This window comes from Rhinatrema bivittatum, chromosome 10 (assembly GCF_901001135.1).
Source record: "Rhinatrema bivittatum chromosome 10, aRhiBiv1.1, whole genome shotgun sequence".
NCBI classification, from domain to species: Eukaryota; Metazoa; Chordata; class Amphibia; order Gymnophiona; family Rhinatrematidae; genus Rhinatrema; species Rhinatrema bivittatum.
In genome coordinates, this window is record NC_042624.1 from 109,120,428 (window position 1) to 109,140,735 (window position 20,308).

At 44.1% G+C, this 20,308-nt stretch overlaps 1 protein-coding gene across 5 annotated transcripts in view; it reads left to right on the forward strand.

The window, feature by feature from the left end:
* GLIS1 (GLIS family zinc finger 1) overlaps positions 1-20,308 on the forward strand; it is a 293,185-nt gene that overhangs the window by 257,588 nt on the left and 15,289 nt on the right. For all 5 annotated transcript variants that reach the window (XM_029617934.1, XM_029617935.1, XM_029617936.1 and 2 more), the window contains one exon: positions 19,779-19,960. In XM_029617934.1, the coding sequence (XP_029473794.1) occupies positions 19,779-19,960 (182 nt within the window). The remainder of the gene's footprint in view (positions 1-19,778; positions 19,961-20,308) is intronic.

The window sequence follows — 20,308 nt, forward strand, 5'->3', positions numbered from 1 at the left end:
ATGTAAACCACTCTGGGTGAATTTAACATTTATAAAAAGTGGCCCCAGTGGGCCATGAGCTATAATCTAGTACCAAGGTTCTTCATCCACTTCTTAGGAACGTGCTCACTAGTCTGCTTTTCAGGCTGTTCATTTGCATAATTGGGTCTAAGAACCACACTGATGTATGCCAGTCTTGCACACGCACAGGACTTCTTTTCAGAGGGTGCTTGCTAGTTCTGAGTGCTGGCACCTTTTTCCAACACCTTCTTGATTTGCCTTGTGTTCTCTCAAAAAAAACCCCATGCATTCTGTATGCAATTATTGGCGCCATTTGTTCCAAAAAGAAAGTACTACTCATGTATATTCATGAAGGATAACCTGAAAACCAGGCAGGCTATGGTACTTCTTTAGACTGGGTTGGGAATCACTGATCTAGTGTAACATAAAAAGTATAATGTAGTAGGGCTATGCGAATAGACTATCGTTCTGCTTCAACTCTAAACATTAGTATCCTGTAATCCTTTGTAAACTTACTAATTAAACCAATGCTTGCAACTATGAAAGCTGAAAACATAAACCATTGACTAACTTGATTTCCTAGCACACAAAGTAGCTACTACTGCTGTTAATTATTTTTTACCACCAGACTGGTAAACAACATGACGTCCGCATTTGATATTGCTGCACTGGAAACGAATTCCCAGTGATACAGCGACGAAGCATAAGAAACTCTCATTGTTTAGCCAATCCGTTTTCCCAGAAGGAAAATAATATTTCTTGTTCACTGCAAGCTGCTTCTTGGCCTTCTTACACTGGGCATCAAGTAACTTCTCGGAAAGCACACATGGGCCACACTGAGCTTCCAGATCCGGTCCCACATCTCTGTTCCAGAATTGAGAAAGCTGCTTCAGTTCTCCAGCCATTTTTTTCATAAACTGTGAGACTTGGGGGTTAAATGATGTTCAGCCATGATGCACAGAACAATGCGTGCTTCGTTGCACTACTGTATTTCATTTTCTCTCTGATTATACCTGATTGTGATGACAAAGTCATTACTTTGAGGATAATTGCATCAGAAGAGTTTGCCTGCCTTGACCCCCAAGTTATACACGAGGCCGTGTTTGTAACAGGCATCATGACCCCCAAGTTATACACGAGGCCGTGTTTGTAACAGGCATCATGACCCCCAAGTTATACACGAGGCCGTGTTTGTAACAGGCATCATGACCCCCAAGTTATACACGAGGCCGTGTTTGTAACAGGCATCATGACCCCCAAGTTATACACGAGGCCGTGTTTGTAACAGGCATCATGACCCCAAGTTATACACGAGGCCGTGTTTGTAACAGGCATCATGACCCCCAAGTTATACACGAGGCCGTGTTTGTAACAGGCATCATGACCCCCAAGTTATACACGAGGCCGTGTTTGTAACAGGCATCATGACCCCCAAGTTATACACGAGGCCGTGTTTGTAACAGGCATCATGACCCCCAAGTTATACACGAGGCCGTGTTTGTAACAGGCATCATGACCCCCAAGTTATACACGAGGCCGTGTTTGTAACAGGCATCATGACCCCCAAGTTATACACGAGGCCGTGTTTGTAACAGGCATCATGACCCCCAAGTTATACACGAGGCCGTGTTTGTAACAGGCATCATGTTCTACTTCAGAACGAACAAAAAACTGGCTTGTAGAGATGCTGAATGCAATTGGTTTGGGAACTATTTGAGCAACAAGGAATTGTGATTAAAACTGCAGGGATAAGGTCAAGACCTCATTATACCCTATGTGGTGCGCTGCAAGCATCTTTTCCTATCCTGGACCCAGCCAACTGTTTTTAATTTGCAGCAGTGATTACAGGATTTGCAACTTGAGTACAGAAATGTTTGCATATCTAGATAAAGCGTTATTTTTTCGTATGGAGAAGCCTAAGGCATAAATTTATTTATTTATTTGGATTTACCACCCGCTTTTTATAAATATGAAATTCACCCAAAGTGGTTTACGTTAGAAGTAACAGCATATGAGCAAGCATCATTTGCAACGACACCAACAGAAAGTGTATGGCAAGCTTACATAGCAGCAAAACCACGGCAATAAAAACGTGCACTTTCAGACTAAACTTTAGATCGGTAGATACTAAGATCCCCGACGACACAGTAGAAATAATTTGTGATTTATTCAGATAATAAATGTCATTGCTGCAAAGTGTTTGCAGCAGCAGGTTAGGCATTCTAGACGATGCCGGGCAGTGTGCATAGTCAATTAGGTAATTTTCAAAGGAGTTACGTGTCTAAGTGTAGCGTACTATCCTAGCAATTTTCAAACGTAAAGGGCATTTACTCGAGTAAAACCCTATTTGAAGCATGTAAATGCTTTTTAAAATCAGGCCGTTAGTATTTTTGCATTTTGAGTTTCATATCAAAGGCCTGACAGAAGAGCCACGATTTTATTTGCTTCCAGAAATGGAAGCAGTCATCTAGTTACTCTTTTCTTTGAATGCTAATCTTCTTGTGTCCCCAAAAGGGCCCCAGTTGTGTGATGCCATAGGCAGCGACGAGATGTGCACTTGAAGTCAAGACTCGTAGAAATCTCACAGGGTTTAATTCCTCCATTCTACAGGTTTATACACTTTGTTAAAGTTTCTATCTTGTCTTCTTCTTGCTCCTAGTTGTACGTCTCCTTGTTTATTGTAACTGCATCTATATTATTTATAGTTCATATTATTTCGTTCTCTGTTCCGGTTATCACCCATTGTTTATTGTAAACCGGCTTGATGTGATATTATCACGAATGCCAGTATAGAAAAAATTAAAATAAATAAATAAATAAAATAAATGTGAATGCTCCTGCCTTGCCCCCCATCCCAGATATATTTACTAGTAAAGCTGGTCCCGGTGACTATGAAAGTATAAATCTTAATGTTGACTCTCCTGGCACTCTGACATCATCTTGGATAACATAGTAAAATAGTAATGACAGCAGATAAAGACCACATTGTCCAGCTAATCTGCCCAGCAATTTGCTTATGGTAGTAACTGCCGCTCTGTGCAGGTTACCCCCCATGCCTTCTGTTAAGGGTAGAAACTGCCATTCTGTGCAGGTTACCCCATGCGTTCTGTTAAGGGTAGTAACTGTCGCTCCATGCAGGTTACCCCATGTGTTCTGTTAAGGGTAGTAACTGCCACTCCATGCAGGTTACCCCTATGCCTTCTGTTAAGGGTAGTAACTGTCGCTCCATGCAGGTTACCCCCATGCATTCTGTTAAGGGTAGTAACTGCCACTCCTTGCAGGTTACCCCATGCCTTCTGTTAAGGGTAGTAACTGCCACTTTGTGCAGGTTACCCCTTGCAGAGATGTTAACCAACCCTTTATTCAAGCCTTTAGGGATCCACAATGTTGTCCCATGCTCTTTTGAATTCATTTATTGTTCTCGTCTTCACCACCTCTTCTGGGAGGGCATTCCAGACATCCACCGCCCTCTCTGTGAAGAAATATTTCCTGATATTGGTTCTGAGTTGCCCCCTCTGGAGTTTCATTTCGTGACCCCTAGTTCTACAGTTTCCTTTCCAATGGAAAGGTTTGAAGTTTGCACATCATTAATACCTGTGAGGTATCTGAAGGTCTGTATCATATGTCCCCTGGATCTCCTCTCCTCCAGGGTATATGTATTTAGATCCTTCAGCCCGTCCTTGTAGGTCTTCTGAAACGGACCCTACGCCATTTTGGTCACCTTCTTCTTGACCTCCTCCATCTTGTCTCTATCCTTTTTGAGATACGGGCTCCAGAACTGAACACAGTACCTCAGGTGAGGCCTCATCAAAGACCTGTACAAAGGCATGACCACGTCCCTTTTCTTGCTTGTTATTCCTCTCTTTATGCCGCCCAGCAGTCTTCTGGCTTTAGCTATTGCCTTGTCACATTGTTTCGCCGTCTTCAGATTGCCAGACACTATCACCGCAAGGTGCCGCTCCCACTTCGTGCACATTAGTCTTTCACCATCATACGGCTCTTTTGGATTACCGCACCCCAGATGCATGACTGTGCACTTCTTGGCATTGAATCCTAGCTGCCAAATCTTCAACCACTCTTCAAGCTTTGTTAAATCACTTTTCATTTTCTCTACTCTTTCAGACAAGTCCACTCTGATGCAAATCGTAGTATTATCAGCACATAGACAAACTTTACCTTCTATCCCTTCCGCAATGTTGCTCTCAAAGATTTTGAACAAAACCAAGTAAATCACATCTTCCTTGATCCAGTTTTCTTGTCACCCAATCAAAAAAGTCAATCAGATTTGTCCAACAGGACCTTCCCCTGGTGAATCCATGCTGTCTTGGGTCCAGCAACCCACTGATTTGTAGATAGTTCACTATCCTTTCCTTCAGCAGAGTCTCCATTAATTTTCCCACCACCGAGATAAGGCCTGTAGTTTCCAGCCTCCTCCTAGCTACTGCTCTTGTGAAGTAGGATCACCACCGCTCTTCGCCAGTCACACAGCACCACTCCCAAACCCAGGGATGTAATTGAACACATTTTTCAGCAGACCTGCCAGCCCATCTCTGAGCTCCCTCAGTATCCTGGGATCTACCTCATCCAGCCCTATGGCCTTGTTCACTTTCAGGTTTCCTAGCTCGTCCCATACATTCTTTTCTGTAAATGGGTTGCATCTACACCACTCCCATCCATGGTCCTTCCCCAGGGTCTTCTTTAGTGAACACCGAACTGAAGTATTTGTTTAATGTTTCTGCCATTTCTTCATCTCTCTCTACACCTTGCTCCTTGTCACCTTTCAGTTTCACTATACCGCTTCTGACCTTTCTCCTTTCTCTGATGTATCTGAAAAATGATTTGTCACCTTGCTTTATCTCTTTGGCAACCCTTTCTTCTGCTTGACCTTTTGCGTTCCTTCTTTGTCTCCCTTAGTTTCACCAGATATTCTCCCCTGTGTTCCTCTTTTTGGGATCCTTTATACTTCCTGAATGCTGTTCTTTTTGCTTTTCTTTTTCAGCCTTTGAGAATCAGATCAGTTTCTTTTTTCTCTTACTTTTGTTTCCTTCTCTAACATAGATTTGTTGCCTTTTAATTTGGCCCAATGTTGTTCTACCTGTCCCATTTTTCTCCCAGCTCTTCCTCCAGGTAGGGGCCCATAAAATATCGTAATGGCTTTTAGGCTTCTGTAATAGAAACTGGTCCTCAGGTGCAGGAAAGACCGCGTGCAGTGATCCAGGTGCATTTAGAGAGCAGGCAGTGTGAAAAAGCAAAGAAGGGTCAGTGTGTGACTCGGGCTTAGTGTCCTGGCAGGGGGGCTGGGCTTGGATCCCCTGTCTGTCAGGGACGGTCATGCCTGGACATAACTGGGAAGCAGTGGGCTAAAGTCTGAGGAGATGGGGAATATCGCTCCTGCGGGGGAGGGGGGGACAGCCCTGCAGGCCAGCAAGCGGTGCCGAGGAGGCGGCCCTCAGGCCAGCAAAGGTCCCCTGGGCCGCTCGGGAATGCTGTCTGGGGATGGGGGAGCGGCAAAAATCCCCCTTTTACTTCTTCAGACCCCCTTGAGCTGCCAGAGGGAAGGAGAGCATCCAAGCATGCATGGGGGAGTGTGAGTGACGTCTGCTGCTAAGTTTCCGGGTTTATTTCCTGCTTTCTCAGGCATTTGTTTGGGGGCATCTGCATTGTCTACAATATTGGGGGCGGGGGGGGGGGGGGGTCTATGTTCAAAGCCATTAATGAGGGTGAACATGGGGATTTTCGCATGGAAATTGGCTGTCAGAAAGCTGCCTTCTTATTTCTGTGGGTAAGGCAGTTCTTAACCCGCAGAAAGGGGCTTTTACAAAAGTATTCTCCCCGTGTGCAGGCAGACTTGCACGCTTAGTGACGCTGCACACATAACTTTAGTCCGCAGTAGGGGAGGCATTACCAGGGGTGAGGCCGGGGGCAGTTTGCACTTGCACTGATTGCACACTTGTGAATTCTCGAAAGCATGCGCATATTTTCTCTCGGGGGAGAACCGCCCACGCGTGTGTAAATATGCAAGGGGAACTTGCCTAGCTTATTCTGAAAGTGAAAGTACCCGGGTAATTCTACTTTGTAAATCGTCAGGTAGAAGATGCCCACAGCCTGGCAGGGCTAAGCGTGCACAGGTTGATGCCTAAAGTGCCTAACCTTTGGCCTCGTTTACGGGAGGCGTGTTTATTTCTAGCCCATATAATCCCATGTTCTAAGCGGGGTGGAATGGAACATACAAAGTCAAAACAACAGATCGGCATCCAAACGTGAACATGAGCTTGCCACAGCCTCGCAATCAAACTTCAGACCGAGGATAAACGTCGTAACCTATGAAGCAACATTAGCACCACAAGCCTGTCAAAAAATACCAAAACAGCTTTAATCTTTTAGGTCAGGGGGAGGAAACTATCAATATGTGGATTGCATTTTCAACTCTATGAGTGCTATTTTCCATGGAAAAATGGAGGTGCTGAAGTCCACAGGTACAACGCTTCAAAGCAAAAGTTTGGGTGAGCTTTCTTTTTCAAAACTAGTGGAGAGTCCATGAGTAAGAAGTACATGCAAAAGTTGTCCCTGAAAAGTGGCCCCATAAGTGAAAAGATGGCATCCGTTAACAGTCCTTTAACCACTGTTGTGATGCCAGGAGCTCAACCCCGCGTGGTTCTGAGCTCTCACTAAAATAATGGGCAGCCAGATTTTTCACAATGTGGGGATTAACCATTTCTTGAAACAAGGCTCAACCTTGAAAGCATCACGTTGGCTTTCCTGTTATAGGAAACCACAAATATTACTCAACAAATATTGACATTAATTTAGAATTACGTTTTTGTTGATATTTAAAGTTCACAGCTCTGTGCAATGACAACGCTCTCCTGAACAGTTCACTACGATACCTGTGGGCATCTTCCATTTTTCAATGTAATGAAAATGACTTCCACCATCGTAGTGTTGGACATCCAGATAAGCTCCCAAGCTTATGTCCACGCGTTTCCTCAGCCCAAGCTGAATAAGTCCTTGCAGCCTTTTGCTGGGAAAGCTTCTTTCTTTAGTCCTGTAATCTCTAACCCCACCACCATCACCACCACCCAAGTGATGAAGATGTCTGCTCTTTCCAGTTCTTGTCAAAGCTCTTCTTCAAGCTGCTAGAAACATCTCCATAGGTTATGCACGCTATTGGAGGATGGCTGCATATCCCCCTGGACCTGGCACTGTTTGTTCTAGCCCTGATTTTCACATCTCGAACAAGTTCTGGGTTTTATTCAGAAAACAGGACTACTCTCCCCAAAAACACTTTGCAGTGAGAGCTGGAAAACCAGGACTGAATCAAGATGTCCAGGTATTCATGGAACCACCTCATCCTCTTCTGCCAGGGGCTGTAAATTCTGAGTTTAATTCCTTACCCCCCCAAAATATATACATACACATGTAACTCTTCTGTGGATAGGCAGGTTCCAATTCCTGCCTGGGATACTGAGTTCTTGACTGGTTATAGTCAAGCAGATGGTATAGTGGACATGCCAAGCTGATTCTCCACATCGTACAGGGTTGACCTATGCATGGAACAATCCTCACCTGCTCTGTAGGAACTCCAAATGCATATTCCTGCTTTGAAGTAAAAAGTACCTGTGGAATTTGTCCCAGCAGGGATAGTTTGGAAACTGCCTCCCTAAGATCTTTGAAGGATAGCTTATTCTTTCGATTTTAGATTCCCACAATCATTTTCTAATAATCATGTGTATTTCGTTAAAGTATCTCGTGGGTATTAGCATGTGGAATTCTTAAAATACCCAAACTGTGGGAATAGATTTGCTTTTTTTTTTCAGTGGAAAAGCACTGCAGGAGAATCTTGGATCTGGATATGTTAAAAACGTACAGCTGGGATCCCTTCCCATCAACAAGGCTTTCACTTCCACCTTGGATTCTAGTGACATCAAAGAGACAATTCAAGCCTTGCCCTCGTTGCCCAGGCTGTCACTGGAACCCCTCAGTGAATTACTGTAATCATTGGCAACGCTTTGCCTTCTATTATTCTAGATATATGGCTCCAGATTGTCAAAGACTAATTGCTTTCTGATGCTTTTTCAGATGCAACACACATGTTATCCTACGTGCATTACTGAGCATCACATGTACTTTGTGGGCATATAACACCCAAGTTCGTACCAGTTTCTGTCAGGGTATATGTTTGCTTCTTGAACAAAATATAGAAGAAACAGAATATAATGGCAGATAAGGACCGTAAGGCCCAAGGCTGGCTATAAACCACACAGGGCAGCAGTGCAACCAGGCAGCAGGAAACCCATGTAGGAGGAAGGGGTGGAGCCACCAAAGGGGGCTTTGAGCGCCTGCTGGCTCCCAGGTCTTGCATTGATTTTTTTCCTCCTCTTGCCATCACCTAAAGATCTCCTTTGGGATCAGAACTAATCAAATGAGGGAGGGGGGGGGGGGTCGGTCAGGGAGAGAGGACCTGGGAAGAAGCCTTGGGGGAGGGATGGAGAAAGAGGGGCAGGTTGCATCTTGGGAGGGTTCTTCCTGCCCTTGCATAGGATGCAACTTTGTCTAGGTCTGGCCTTCCTAAGGTCCATGTAGTCTGCCCAATTTATCTTCCTTTTGCAATGCCATAGACCCCAGTTGATCTCTCAAGCCAGTAAGATTAAAAGAAAGGAGGGATAAGTTTAGATTCTTTACCTTGAAAGGGGCTTAGCAATGGGATATGCAGCAGACCTGAGTTACTTTTAAGAACACACGGCATGCCTTGTAGGGTCGGACAAAAGGCCTGTCAAGCCCAGCATCATGTCTCCAACAGTGGCTAGTCCAGGCGACATGAGAGCACCCAGCAGATACCAATAAAAATTGGTTCCATATTGCTCACGCCCAGAAGAGGTGGAGACACCCACTTCTATCTGGCTAATTATTAATGGACCAATCCTCCAGAAACTTGTCCAAACCTTTTTTTAAACTGAGCTATACTATTAGTCCTGACTATATTCTCTGGCAACAAATTATATAACTTAATTTTGCGATGACTGAAAAAAATGCTTTCTTAAATTTGTTTTAAGTTAGTTTTATGAAGTATAACTGTTCCCTATTAACTTGTTTTACACAACGCACAATTTTATAAACCTCTGTTATAGCCCCTCTTTGCCAAGCTGAAGAGAACCTAACCTGACTGACCTTTCTTCACAAGGGAGCCATTCCACCCCCTTTATCAGTTTTCCTGCCCAGGGCCAATTTAGCCCTAAATTGGCTAAATTGACATACCTAATGGCTAAATTGACATACCTTACCTTAATAATACCTTACATACCTTACCTAAATAATAATAAAAAACAGTAAACCTCCCATACAGCAAAACAATTGACCTCGATGGTCACACAACAATCTCACAAGCCAACTGCACCTTTAATCACTTTGTCGTCGCATCGTTCGAGTGCACAAATAAACAGCCACATCATATACTGCTTTTCAACATGGCTTTGTCTGTATTTTGTTTTAGGTTTTGTGAGGAGGAGGAGGGGGGGGGGGGTTTAAGCGATTTGACTTACTTTCAGGTCGATCCAGTATCGTCCGCTCGAGGATTGCCCGTCTGTAACGTGCTCGTAGCGCACAATTCGGGCGCGCAAGGCAATTCGGCGATACAGTCTCCAGTTTCACGCGTCCGTATCGCTTCTGAAAACAGACGCATAACCCTTTCCGCACCCGGCATGTAAATGAACGAAAAAGCTGTATAATGAAGGAATTAGCTATTCCCCTGCGATACTGTAACGGGCGCTGATATTATCTCCTCCGTAACCCGCTGTTCTGCCGCGGCCTTAACCTGCTAGTTTACCGCCTCCCCCTAGTAGGAGTTAGTGTAGTGTAGGGTAAAAACATTGCTTACCCGCCCTGGTCCCGTCCGGTCTCCTGCAGCCCCGTCCGGACCGGACGGGGCTGCAGGAGACGGGACGGGACCAGGGCAAAAAAAAAACAAACGAAAAAGTAGCAAGGCTCGGGCCTGCTATGGTAAGTGTAAAAGTGTAAAAAACAAAAAACCTGTGTGTTATATAAAAAAATAAAACAATTTTAAATACCTGTCGGAGGGCCGTGGGTCCCGGTGGGCGGCGGGCAGCCATCAGCGGCATCCGGTAGTCCCTTCTCCCTTCCTCCCTCCCTCCCCTGCCTGGATGAGCGCCAAAATCGCACAGGCGGGTCGGCAGCGGGGGGGGGGGGGGGGGGCGGCAGCAGGATCCGGGAGCGGCGGGTAGGCGGCAGCGGGGTCCGGGGGGGGCAGCGGCAGCGGGGTCCGGGGGTGGCAGCGAGATCCGGGGAGCCAGCAGCGGCAGCATGTTCGATCGGGTAGGCAGCTAGGTGGCAAAGTAAAGATGGCCGCCTGCACGGGAAAATCGTGCAATTGGCCGCTGAAGACGTGACGTCACGACGTTTGGCGTCACGGGGTGTGACGTCACGTCTTCAGCGGCCAATTGCACGATTTTCCCGTGCAGGCGGCCATCTTTACTTTGCCACCTAGCTGCCTACCCGATCGAACATGCTGCCGCTGCTGGCTCCCCGGATCTCGCTGCCACCCCCGGACCCCGCTGCCGCTGCCCCCCCGGACCCCGCTGCCGCCTACCCGCCGCTCCCGGATCCTGCTGCCGACCCGCCCGTGCGATTTTGGCACTCATCCAGGCAGGGGAGGGAGGGAGGAAGGGAGAAGGGACTACCGGATGCCGCTGATGGCTGCCCGCCGCCCACCGGGACCCACGGCCCTCCGACAGGTATTTAAAATTGTTTATTTTTTTATATAACACACAGGTTTTTTGTTTTTTACACTTTTTAAACTTTTTTACACTTCCTGGTGCCTGTCATTTCAAATGTCATTTGAAATGACAGGTACCAGCGCACCCAGGTTACTGTATAGGCGCTGTTACAGCGCCTATACAGTAAAATGGGTTGCGCGGGCATAACCCTTCCCTAACGCTTCACAGCCGCGGCATGCATTTGCATGCGATTAGAGGAGAGTATCGGGGAGTTAGTGAAGAGAACTGTGCGTGCGGGGACACTACCTCACTGTTTTTACCGCGGCCTTACTGGATCGACCTGTTTGTGTCTACACCTCGGATAGAAGCTGAGCTTTCATTTTTGTTCCCAAGATTTAGGGGGTATTGTTACCGATGCTGGCTGCTGTGCAGGCCTCCTGCCTGCAGAGGTCCTCAGTGGGCTACACGCTGACCCGTGCAGGCTTGCCTGGAAGGCACATGAGCTAGCACTGCCACACCTTAAAAGCCTGCCGCCCCCCCCCCCCCCCTCCCCCTCCTCGCGGCTGACTGCCCCATCATTGAGTCTCCTGCACTCCCTGCTGTGGCCACCCTAGCGCTGCAGGATGATGGACACATTCTGCTGTCTCTCCTGATTTCCTGTCTCCAACAGGTCAGCGTCTCTTCTCTGAAGATGATGTCTGTTTTAAGGCTGCTGCCTGTACGTGCTGTACAGTTTGTATATTCTGTGTATGGACTGATCTCTGCTGTACACTGCACTCCCGTCACTGAACCGTGTGCATGCTAATGTCATATATTTATTTAAAAGACAAAGAACATTTTAAGGGAATAAAGACTAGATTTTGTAGTTTGCTTTGGATTTCAAACAGGCTTTGTGCATATTATTTTCTGGAAAACAGCCAATCTCACACTGGGGGGAAAAAAAAAACCAACTAAGATTTTATTTATTGCCTTTCAGTGGTTTGAGAGCTGGGGGTTGAGCCTTGGGGCTACATGACATACCTTGTAATCATTAAATTGGTCTTGATAAAATTTAGGTCCAAAGGATTGTGGGTCAGAATGGCCGTGGTTCCCAGCCTTTTTCCCGTCGTGACACATTTGATGGATAATGCTCGCACGTTTGACAAACTGTTCATTACGATCTTCTGCGGGGAAAAAAAAAGCCTACGTATTGCTTTTATTATTAAAAATGACACAAGGGAAAGATAAGAGTACTCTCTCTGAACAGAAACTAGGCAGAATATAAATCTAATAAATAATCACAAATTGATTTTTCTGAAACATCATAAGGCATTTATAAGGATATTTTATTTATTAAGGATAAGGCGGGCAGGCAATTGAGTCTGGGGTACGTTGACAATTTGAATAATCTTCTGATGCGTTATACTACTGTTTCCTTCTATATTTACTTTTCCCCCCATTATGTGGGCTTTTCATGATTATGCACTGAAGTATTTCAGATTGTTGTTTATCGTTACAATTATTGTGGTTTTCCAGATTTAATTTTCATTTTCAATATTGATAAAAATGTAATAAAAAAAATAATAATAAAAAACAGTAAACCTCCCATACCAGTTGACATGCTGAAAAGCAGAATACAAACAAAAATAGATAAATAAAAATAAATAAATAAAATAAACTGCCAGCACTCAAACAGTAACAATCCCACTTATGAAAAAGCAACACTGCAAATATTACACCAGTCCCTAAAACACCAATACACCTCGTATTAGGAAAACAGAAAAAGCCAGGCTGCTAGAGATCCCTATACAGAACCTACATGCTAGCAGAATACTAGAGATGTGAATCGGAACTGAAATCGGATCCGATTCTGGTTCCGATTCACATCTATAGAGATGTGAATCGGTATTCTGAGAATACCTCACCTTGGTCACATGTGCAGAACACAGACAGACCCTCACCTAACACACACACACTCTCTCTCTCTCACACACACACACACACACATCCTCGCTCACACACACACACACACCCCCCTCTCTCACACACACCCTCTCTCACACACACACACACACACACACACACACACATGCTCTCTCTCACACACGTTTTCTCTTACTTCCCACCCACGAAGCCAAATGGCAGCAGTAGCAGCCTATTTCTCCAGTTACCACGCCTCCAAGAAAGAAGATGAGTCCCATCAGCCGTGGGGGCAGATATCTCTCTGTCTTCTATTGCTGATCGCCAGCTGCTCCTCTTTTTGCTTCGGCCCTCGCTGCTCCTCTTGCTGCCGGGAGCCAATGCTGCTGGTACTTCTGACTTCTGCATGGTCTCTCCTTCTTTCTGTGCACACGGGCCTACTGCACATGGAAAGAAGAAGAGGCCATCTCGCTAATGCCGCCACTTTTACTAACGCTGCTGCCGTTCTGCCTGGGCTATCAGTATTTTCAAGCCTGAGCAGAGGAAGAATTCTGTGCAACTTGCTGGGGTAAAAGAGGGAGGGAAGAGCAGCTGGGCCTGGCAGAGGATGGTAACACACCTGCCGATGTTTGTTGACACGCTGGTGTCTAGTGATACACCAGTTGAGTATCGCTATTATAGAGAATAACACCAGGAAATCCAAAGCTATGGGTACATCTAGAGCAGTGCTTCTCAATCTGGTCCTCAGGGACTGCCTGGACAGTCAGGTTTTTGAGATACCCCTAATGAATATGCATTAAATATATTTGCATGCATTGCCTCTAATGTATGCAACTATATCTCATACATATTCATTAATCACATTGACCTAGGGAATAGCCACTGCTATTATTGGCATTAGTAGCATGGGATCTATTTAATTTTTAGGTATTTGCCAGGTACTTGTAACCTGGATTGGCCACTATTGGACTGACCCAGTGTGGCATTTTCTTATGTTCTTATGTTTTATTAGGCATATCTCGAGAACCGGACTGGTCAGGCGGTCCCTGAGGACCACGTTGAGAATCACTGGTATAGAGGACACTCGATCAACTATCCCAGGAGTAATCAACACCAATCCTCAAGAGCCATGGTTCTCAGGATATCCACCCTGATTATTCATGAGATAGATTTGCATGTACTGCCTCCATTGTATGCAGATCTCTCTCATGCATATTCATTGTGGATAGCCTATAAAGCAGCCTGTTTGTGGCTCTCGAGGACTGGAGACAGCCTCCCCTGCCATATACTTCTTGTTTAATTTTGAAATGCTATTGTAATTAAAAACTTCAGTCTTTTTATACACGGATAGACAGACAGAGCATGTGCATGCCATGTGGAAGGAGGCAATAAGGAAATGGAGGAAGGAAGTTTGTGGAAAGGTAAAAGAAATGCCATGGCACCAGAAGAAAAAGTCATGGGTGAATTACAAGTGCAGAGAAAGCTTTATGTATTTCAGACCAGCTTTGCCCTTTGCATCTGGAAGTTATGTCCTAGCTTATGATTAATATAATTTAGGTATCCAAAAAAAGAATGAAGGTAAAAATAGAAATTTTTTTAAAATTTATAAAATTCTCGAAAAATAATGTATTGCTAATAAACAGGAGAACATCTACAAACCAAAAAAATCCCTACATTCCATGACATATAGAAAATGCTGATACCAAATGCAGAATGAAGTACCAACAATGCACGGCGGTTTTTGCACTTACCTTGCGTGTGGCTCAGCTTGATGACAGCGTTTTTTAAATGTATTCTCTACATGATGGTAGCATTTTCTATATTTCATGCAATGTAATTTGTTTTTGGGTAGGAGGGCTTGTTTTATCGATAAGTTGTTCTGTTTATTATCAATACATTATTTTTGAGAATTTTGGAGTATTTTTCTGTTCCTTTTTGGATGCTGTTGCTTTTTTGGATGGGGGGGGGGTGCTTTTTTTTTTTTTTTTTTGGCTTTTTATGCTTTGTAGTAACTCATTTTAGCCCAGTTGTGGAGCACTAATCTGTGTCTGTGTGTTGGGGAGGGGTTGCTGTTGCCAGTAGGAAGTTCATGGCAGACATTGACTTCGGGGCCTCATCTTTTGATAGGATAATTATCGGTCTCATTAAGGGAGAAAAGTCTTCTTGGTTTAAATCAATCTGAAACCTGAAACACATATTTGAGCACAACAGTCATGTTAATGGCTTGATTAGAGAGACGTCTTCTGTCAGCTCCCACAGATGGGTCTGAGATTACCCAAAATGTTCTGAGCTGGCGATGTGGCAAAAGCAATGTAGCAATTCAAGCACAGGCACAAGCACAGAGGATGCCTTAGTTCTGGGGCAACAAGAGTAGAGATGGAAATCAAATAGGATCTGTAGCAATGTAACGTAAACAGAGACTGGGCAAGCAGGATGGGTGTTGAGTTCCTGGTCATATTCTGTTTATTTATTTATTTACTTTAAATCATTTATAATTTGCCAATCCAACAATTCATTCTCAGCGGATAATACAGTAATCACATTAGTAATTAATAAAATACAATTTAAAAACAAAACAAAAAAAATCCCTTCCAAGAGAAGAACAGAATTACAGCCTCAAATCCTCAAGCAACATTACTAGGGGAACGCCTGTTCATAAAAAAAAAGGCTTTCACCATCTTCCGAGAGCTTAAACACCCTTGAAAATGCAAATCGGTAGGAACTGAACTCCAGAGAACTGGAGCAGCCCAAGTCTCAACTAATCGTAGGATCTTAAAAGAAGGGACAGTAAGATGAAGCATTGCCATAGATCTCAAGGAACAGGCAGGCTGGAGTGCAAACAAGAGAATGCTGACTTCAAATGTGTAGGAACCTCATCATGCAGTGCTTTAAAAATTAGGGAGACCATCTTAAGCAGACTCTCCGTGAAACAATTAGCCAATGCAAGGCCTGGAGAGTAGGAGTCATGTGTTTCTGTGACTGTTACTGTACTACATGCAAGTATGTTCATATCTACAGAAACGTTTCTAACTGGGATAATACTCTCCAAAAAAGAAGCTTTTCACCTTCTTGGCACCATTCCAGGCTTTTAACAGCACAGCCATTTTGCATTGGGCATTTTGGCTTAAATCTGTGAAGCTCTTCTGCTCTCAGGTGGTATAAACTGGAATCTCCAGGGTTCTTGTCCATAGGAGAGAAACGCGTTTCAAGGCCTTACTGGTAGCATCAGTCTCAATCTGCTTCGCCAAGAATCTTTACTTTCTAATTTTAAAGCAGAGGATCACAAACTACAATCAAGATCACAGTTATTAAACAAAATCTTCTATACAAACTGCTTTCTAGATATGTTCCCAATCTTGGGCCGGTGGAGCTATGCTGATTGAAAGCAAGTATAACGAGGTCTTCTACTGGTGCTGAGCAGTATCCACCTATTTTCAGTCTCAGATGTCAAATTAGTAAACTGATTATCTAAACTTCCATGTAGCCCTCTTGGGTCACTTCCTTAATCTGAAATGCATGCTACTGCTGGGCTCAGACTGCAGAATGCAAGCAAAAACCAACCACTGTGGCAAATCTGCCAGAACTGAAACCTGACTTCAGTGCCTCGTCAAATCACGGAGACTGATATAGAGAATACAATCACAAAATATTTAGATAGACATGATTTGATGGGTAAATTCATGTTGGCTGTGTCCTAAGGGAAATCTTGCCTCACAAATCTCCTACATTTTTATAAAGGGGTGAATAAACATGTGGACAAAGGTGAACCGGTAGATGTGGTGTATTTGGATTTTCAGAAGGCATTCGACAAAGTCCCTCATGAGAGGCTTCTAAGAAAACTAAAAAGTCATGGGATAGGAGGCGATGTCCTTTCATGGATTACAGGCAGGTTAAAAGACAGGAGACAGAGAGTAGGATTAAATGGTCTGTTTTCACAGTAGAAAAAGGTAAACAGTGGAGTGCCTCATTTAGACTGGTGCTTTTTAATATATTTATAAATGATCTGGAAAGGGGTACGATAAGTGAGGTGATCAAATTTGCAGATGACACAAAATTATGCAGAGTAATTAAATCTCATGTGGACTGTGATACATTACAGGAGGACCTTGCGAGACTGGAAGATTGGGCTTCCAAATGGCAGATGAAATTTAATGTGGACAGTGCAAGGTGTTGCATATAGGGAAAAATAACCCTTGCTGTAGTTACACGATGTTAGGTTCCATATTAGGAGCTACCACCCAGGAAAAAGATCTAGGCGTCATAGTGGATAATACATTGAAATTGTCAGCTCAGTGTGCTGCGGCAGTCAAAAAAGCAAACAGAATGTTAGGAATTATTAGGAAGGGAATGGTTAATAGAACGGAGGTACAAAACGGAGGTACAAAAACTTAGATTGTAAGCCCTCTGGGGTTAGGGAAATACCTACAGTACCTGAATATAAACCGATGTGATATCTCAGATTGAATGTCGGTATATAAAAATAAATAAAGAGAAAAATAAAGAAATAAATGTCATAATGCCTCTGTATTGCTCCACGATGAGACCGCATCTTGAATACTTTGTGCAGTACTGGTCACAGAGTCTCAAAAAAGATATAATTGCGATGGAGAAGGTACAGAGAAGGGCTACCAAAATGATAAGTGGCATAGAACGGCTGCCCTATGAGGAAAGGCTAAAGAAGTTAGGGCTGTTCAGTTTGGAGAAGAGACGGCTGAGGGGGATATGATAGAAGTTTACAAAATTATGAAAGGACTTGAACAAGTTAATGTAAATCACTTATTTACTCTCTCAGATATTAGGACCAGGGAGCACTCCATGAAGTTAGCAAGTAACTAATTTAAAACAAATTGAAGAAAAATCTTTTTCACTCAGCGCATAGTTAAGTTTTGGAATTTATTGCCAGAGGATATGGTTAAGGCAGTTAGTGTAACTGGGTTTAAAAAAGGTTTGGATAAGTTCCTAGAGGAAAAATCCATAAACTGCCATTATGGTAATTAATAAGCAATAGTAGCTTGTGACTTATCTAATGTTTGGGTAACCCAATGGCTTGGATTGGCATTGTTGGAAACAGGATACTGGGCTTGATGGACCCTTGGTCTGATCCAGTATGGCATGTTCTTATGTTCTTAATTTGAACTTGAGATAAGCTTCAGTGGCTTTTCTATGTCCCTGTTGTTTCTGGGGAATGTCTGGAAGCACTTCTCACTTCCCTCCATCCTACAGGTGACTCTCTCTCTAAACTAGTACTAGAACTAGGGAACACTCCACTCCATGACTGGAAAATATTTTTTTTTCAGTCAATGCACAACAGAACTGTGAAATTTGTTGCTGGAGAATGTGGTCATTGCTAATATTATAATTGAGTTTTAAAAAGATTTGGGCAAGTTCCTGGAGGACATTTATTAGCCAGGTGGGATTGAGGTTCACCAACTCTCGCTTCTAAGAGTAAACAACATTGATGGACTTCCCTATTAGGATCTGACATTCAAGTGTCTGGAGCAGCTACTGATAGAGACAGGATGCCAGGCTTAATGGGCCATTGGTCTGATCCAACATGGCATGTTTTTTTGTTCTTATGAATATGCTGGAATAGATTTTCATACAGCTGAGGTGCTGTGCATGCAAATTCATCTCATGCATATTCTTTAGAGGTATCCTAAAAACCCAACCGGTTTGCAGCCCTCAAAGACTGAAGTTGGGCACCCTTGTTCTTGAACAAAGAAGGTCATAATGTAAAGCTCCAAGGGGGTAGACTCAGGAGTAACATCAGTAATATTTTTCATGGAAGCAATGATAGATGCACAGTTGGTGGAGGCTGAAAGAGTAGCAGCCTGTAAGATAACAGAAACAGGGCCTAGCAGCCCATGTTTACAGTACTCTGCTTGAGTGATTCAGTAACAAATGTTAGGGGCTGCCAGAATGGATGGCAAAGTTAGAAATCCTGACAGAAACACTGGCCCTTAGGTAGCCGGGACAGGCTCCACGTTCCTTGCATTGACCGGGTTAGTGCAGCCGGTGGTTGTTGGTGGTAGGGATACTGTCCAGAAAGACCATGGAGACCTAGGAGGCCAGATGTTCAGACCACACTCATTCTAGTATTGGTATCTTTTTTAGATTATTACAAAATTATGTGGTTAGACATGGGACGAGATGGGTCCTGGATGTGAACTATGTAGGGGATTTTACAGGCCCATCTAACCAAAAAGGTAGCGTACAAAAGTAGAAAATAATAAAATAATGTCTAGAATAAGGCGTGATATCTGATAGCTGAGTTATATTCTTAACAGTGTGGACAGGGATAACTGGATAGACTAGAAGGACCAACTGATCTTTTTCTGCCATTATCTATTAGGTAGCTATGATACAATGAGGGCAATTTTCAAATGATTTCCACGGCTAAAAAGCATTCTACCTTCGTAAATTGGCTGTCTGAAAATTGCCCATTCTCAATGCATTTAATTGTCTGCGAGTTGTTCCACTAATAATCGCACTTTTAGCAGCATTGAGGGAAGTCGATTCCAGGTCGGGACACGTGCAAACTGCATTTTCAAATCTTCGTGCATGGTTTTAAACAAATCTGTACCAGCATAAAAAGAAGCGAGTGGCCTGTGGCAATTTTCACAGGCTGCACAGGGAGTTTCATTCCTGCTCTTGTTTGTCTGTGAAAGGGAAACCCTGCCCAGGTGCCAGGCCACCCTGCATTGGAGGAAGAGCCCGGCAGCCAAGTAAAGATCAAACACATCTCACCACCACCACCAGCTCCCCAGTCTTCCTGCAGCTGCTGCAGTATTTACCGGGTTTTATGCTGCTGGCTTTTAAGTTGTGTCAGAAGTCGGCTTGGCGAGAGAAAACCCAGCTGGACCCAACTGATTGCTGGCCAAAACCAGTGCGAAAAGCTTGACAATGGCCCCTCAGTTACTGTCTTACTGTGATGACAGAATTCAAACATGCATGGGGGCAGATACAAAAGCAGTGGTAAGAGCAAAGATAGGAGATGCCTGCAGATCAAGTGTGGAGAGCAATGATGCAGTAGACAGGGACAGCCAGAAAGATTAAGTGAGCCAAGTGACTCTCTGCTGGCATGAATGTGTCCACATATCTTCCAAAGTAAAGCTTTTTCTGCTTTGTTTTTTGTTTGTTTTATTCTAGGCTTACTCCAAATATTCTACCTGCTGGCAGTCCAATGAAGGCCCTAGTTCCACCGTCACTGCTGCAGAAACGTGGTTCACCAGCCTCTCAAAGACAGTCTCCCAGTGGGCAGCAGTTCCCAGGAGGCCCAAATAAAGCGTATTCTCAGTTTTCAAACCAACTTGCATCCCAGACGCCTCAAGGTATTGAAGTCTCCAACATCTTCATTTTTCACCAAATCAGAGCTTGCACTTAATGGTTGCACTTAATGGTCTTTTAAGTTTGGAACATGCAGGAAATTCCCCACTCAAGCTGAGAGGCATAAACATAGCCCAGAGAACACAAATGGAAAGGTTAAAAAGTTTATGTATATATTCCAAAATTCACACGTAGATCCCCTTTTCCACGCACAATTCCATGCTGCGGTGCACGCTCGATACCAGGGCTTAGTCCCAACTCCGTCCTGCAGACCCTGTCACGGATCCTCCAATGGGGGGAAGGATTACCTTCAGGGCCCAAGGCGTTTAGACAGTATAGCAACAATGAGACAC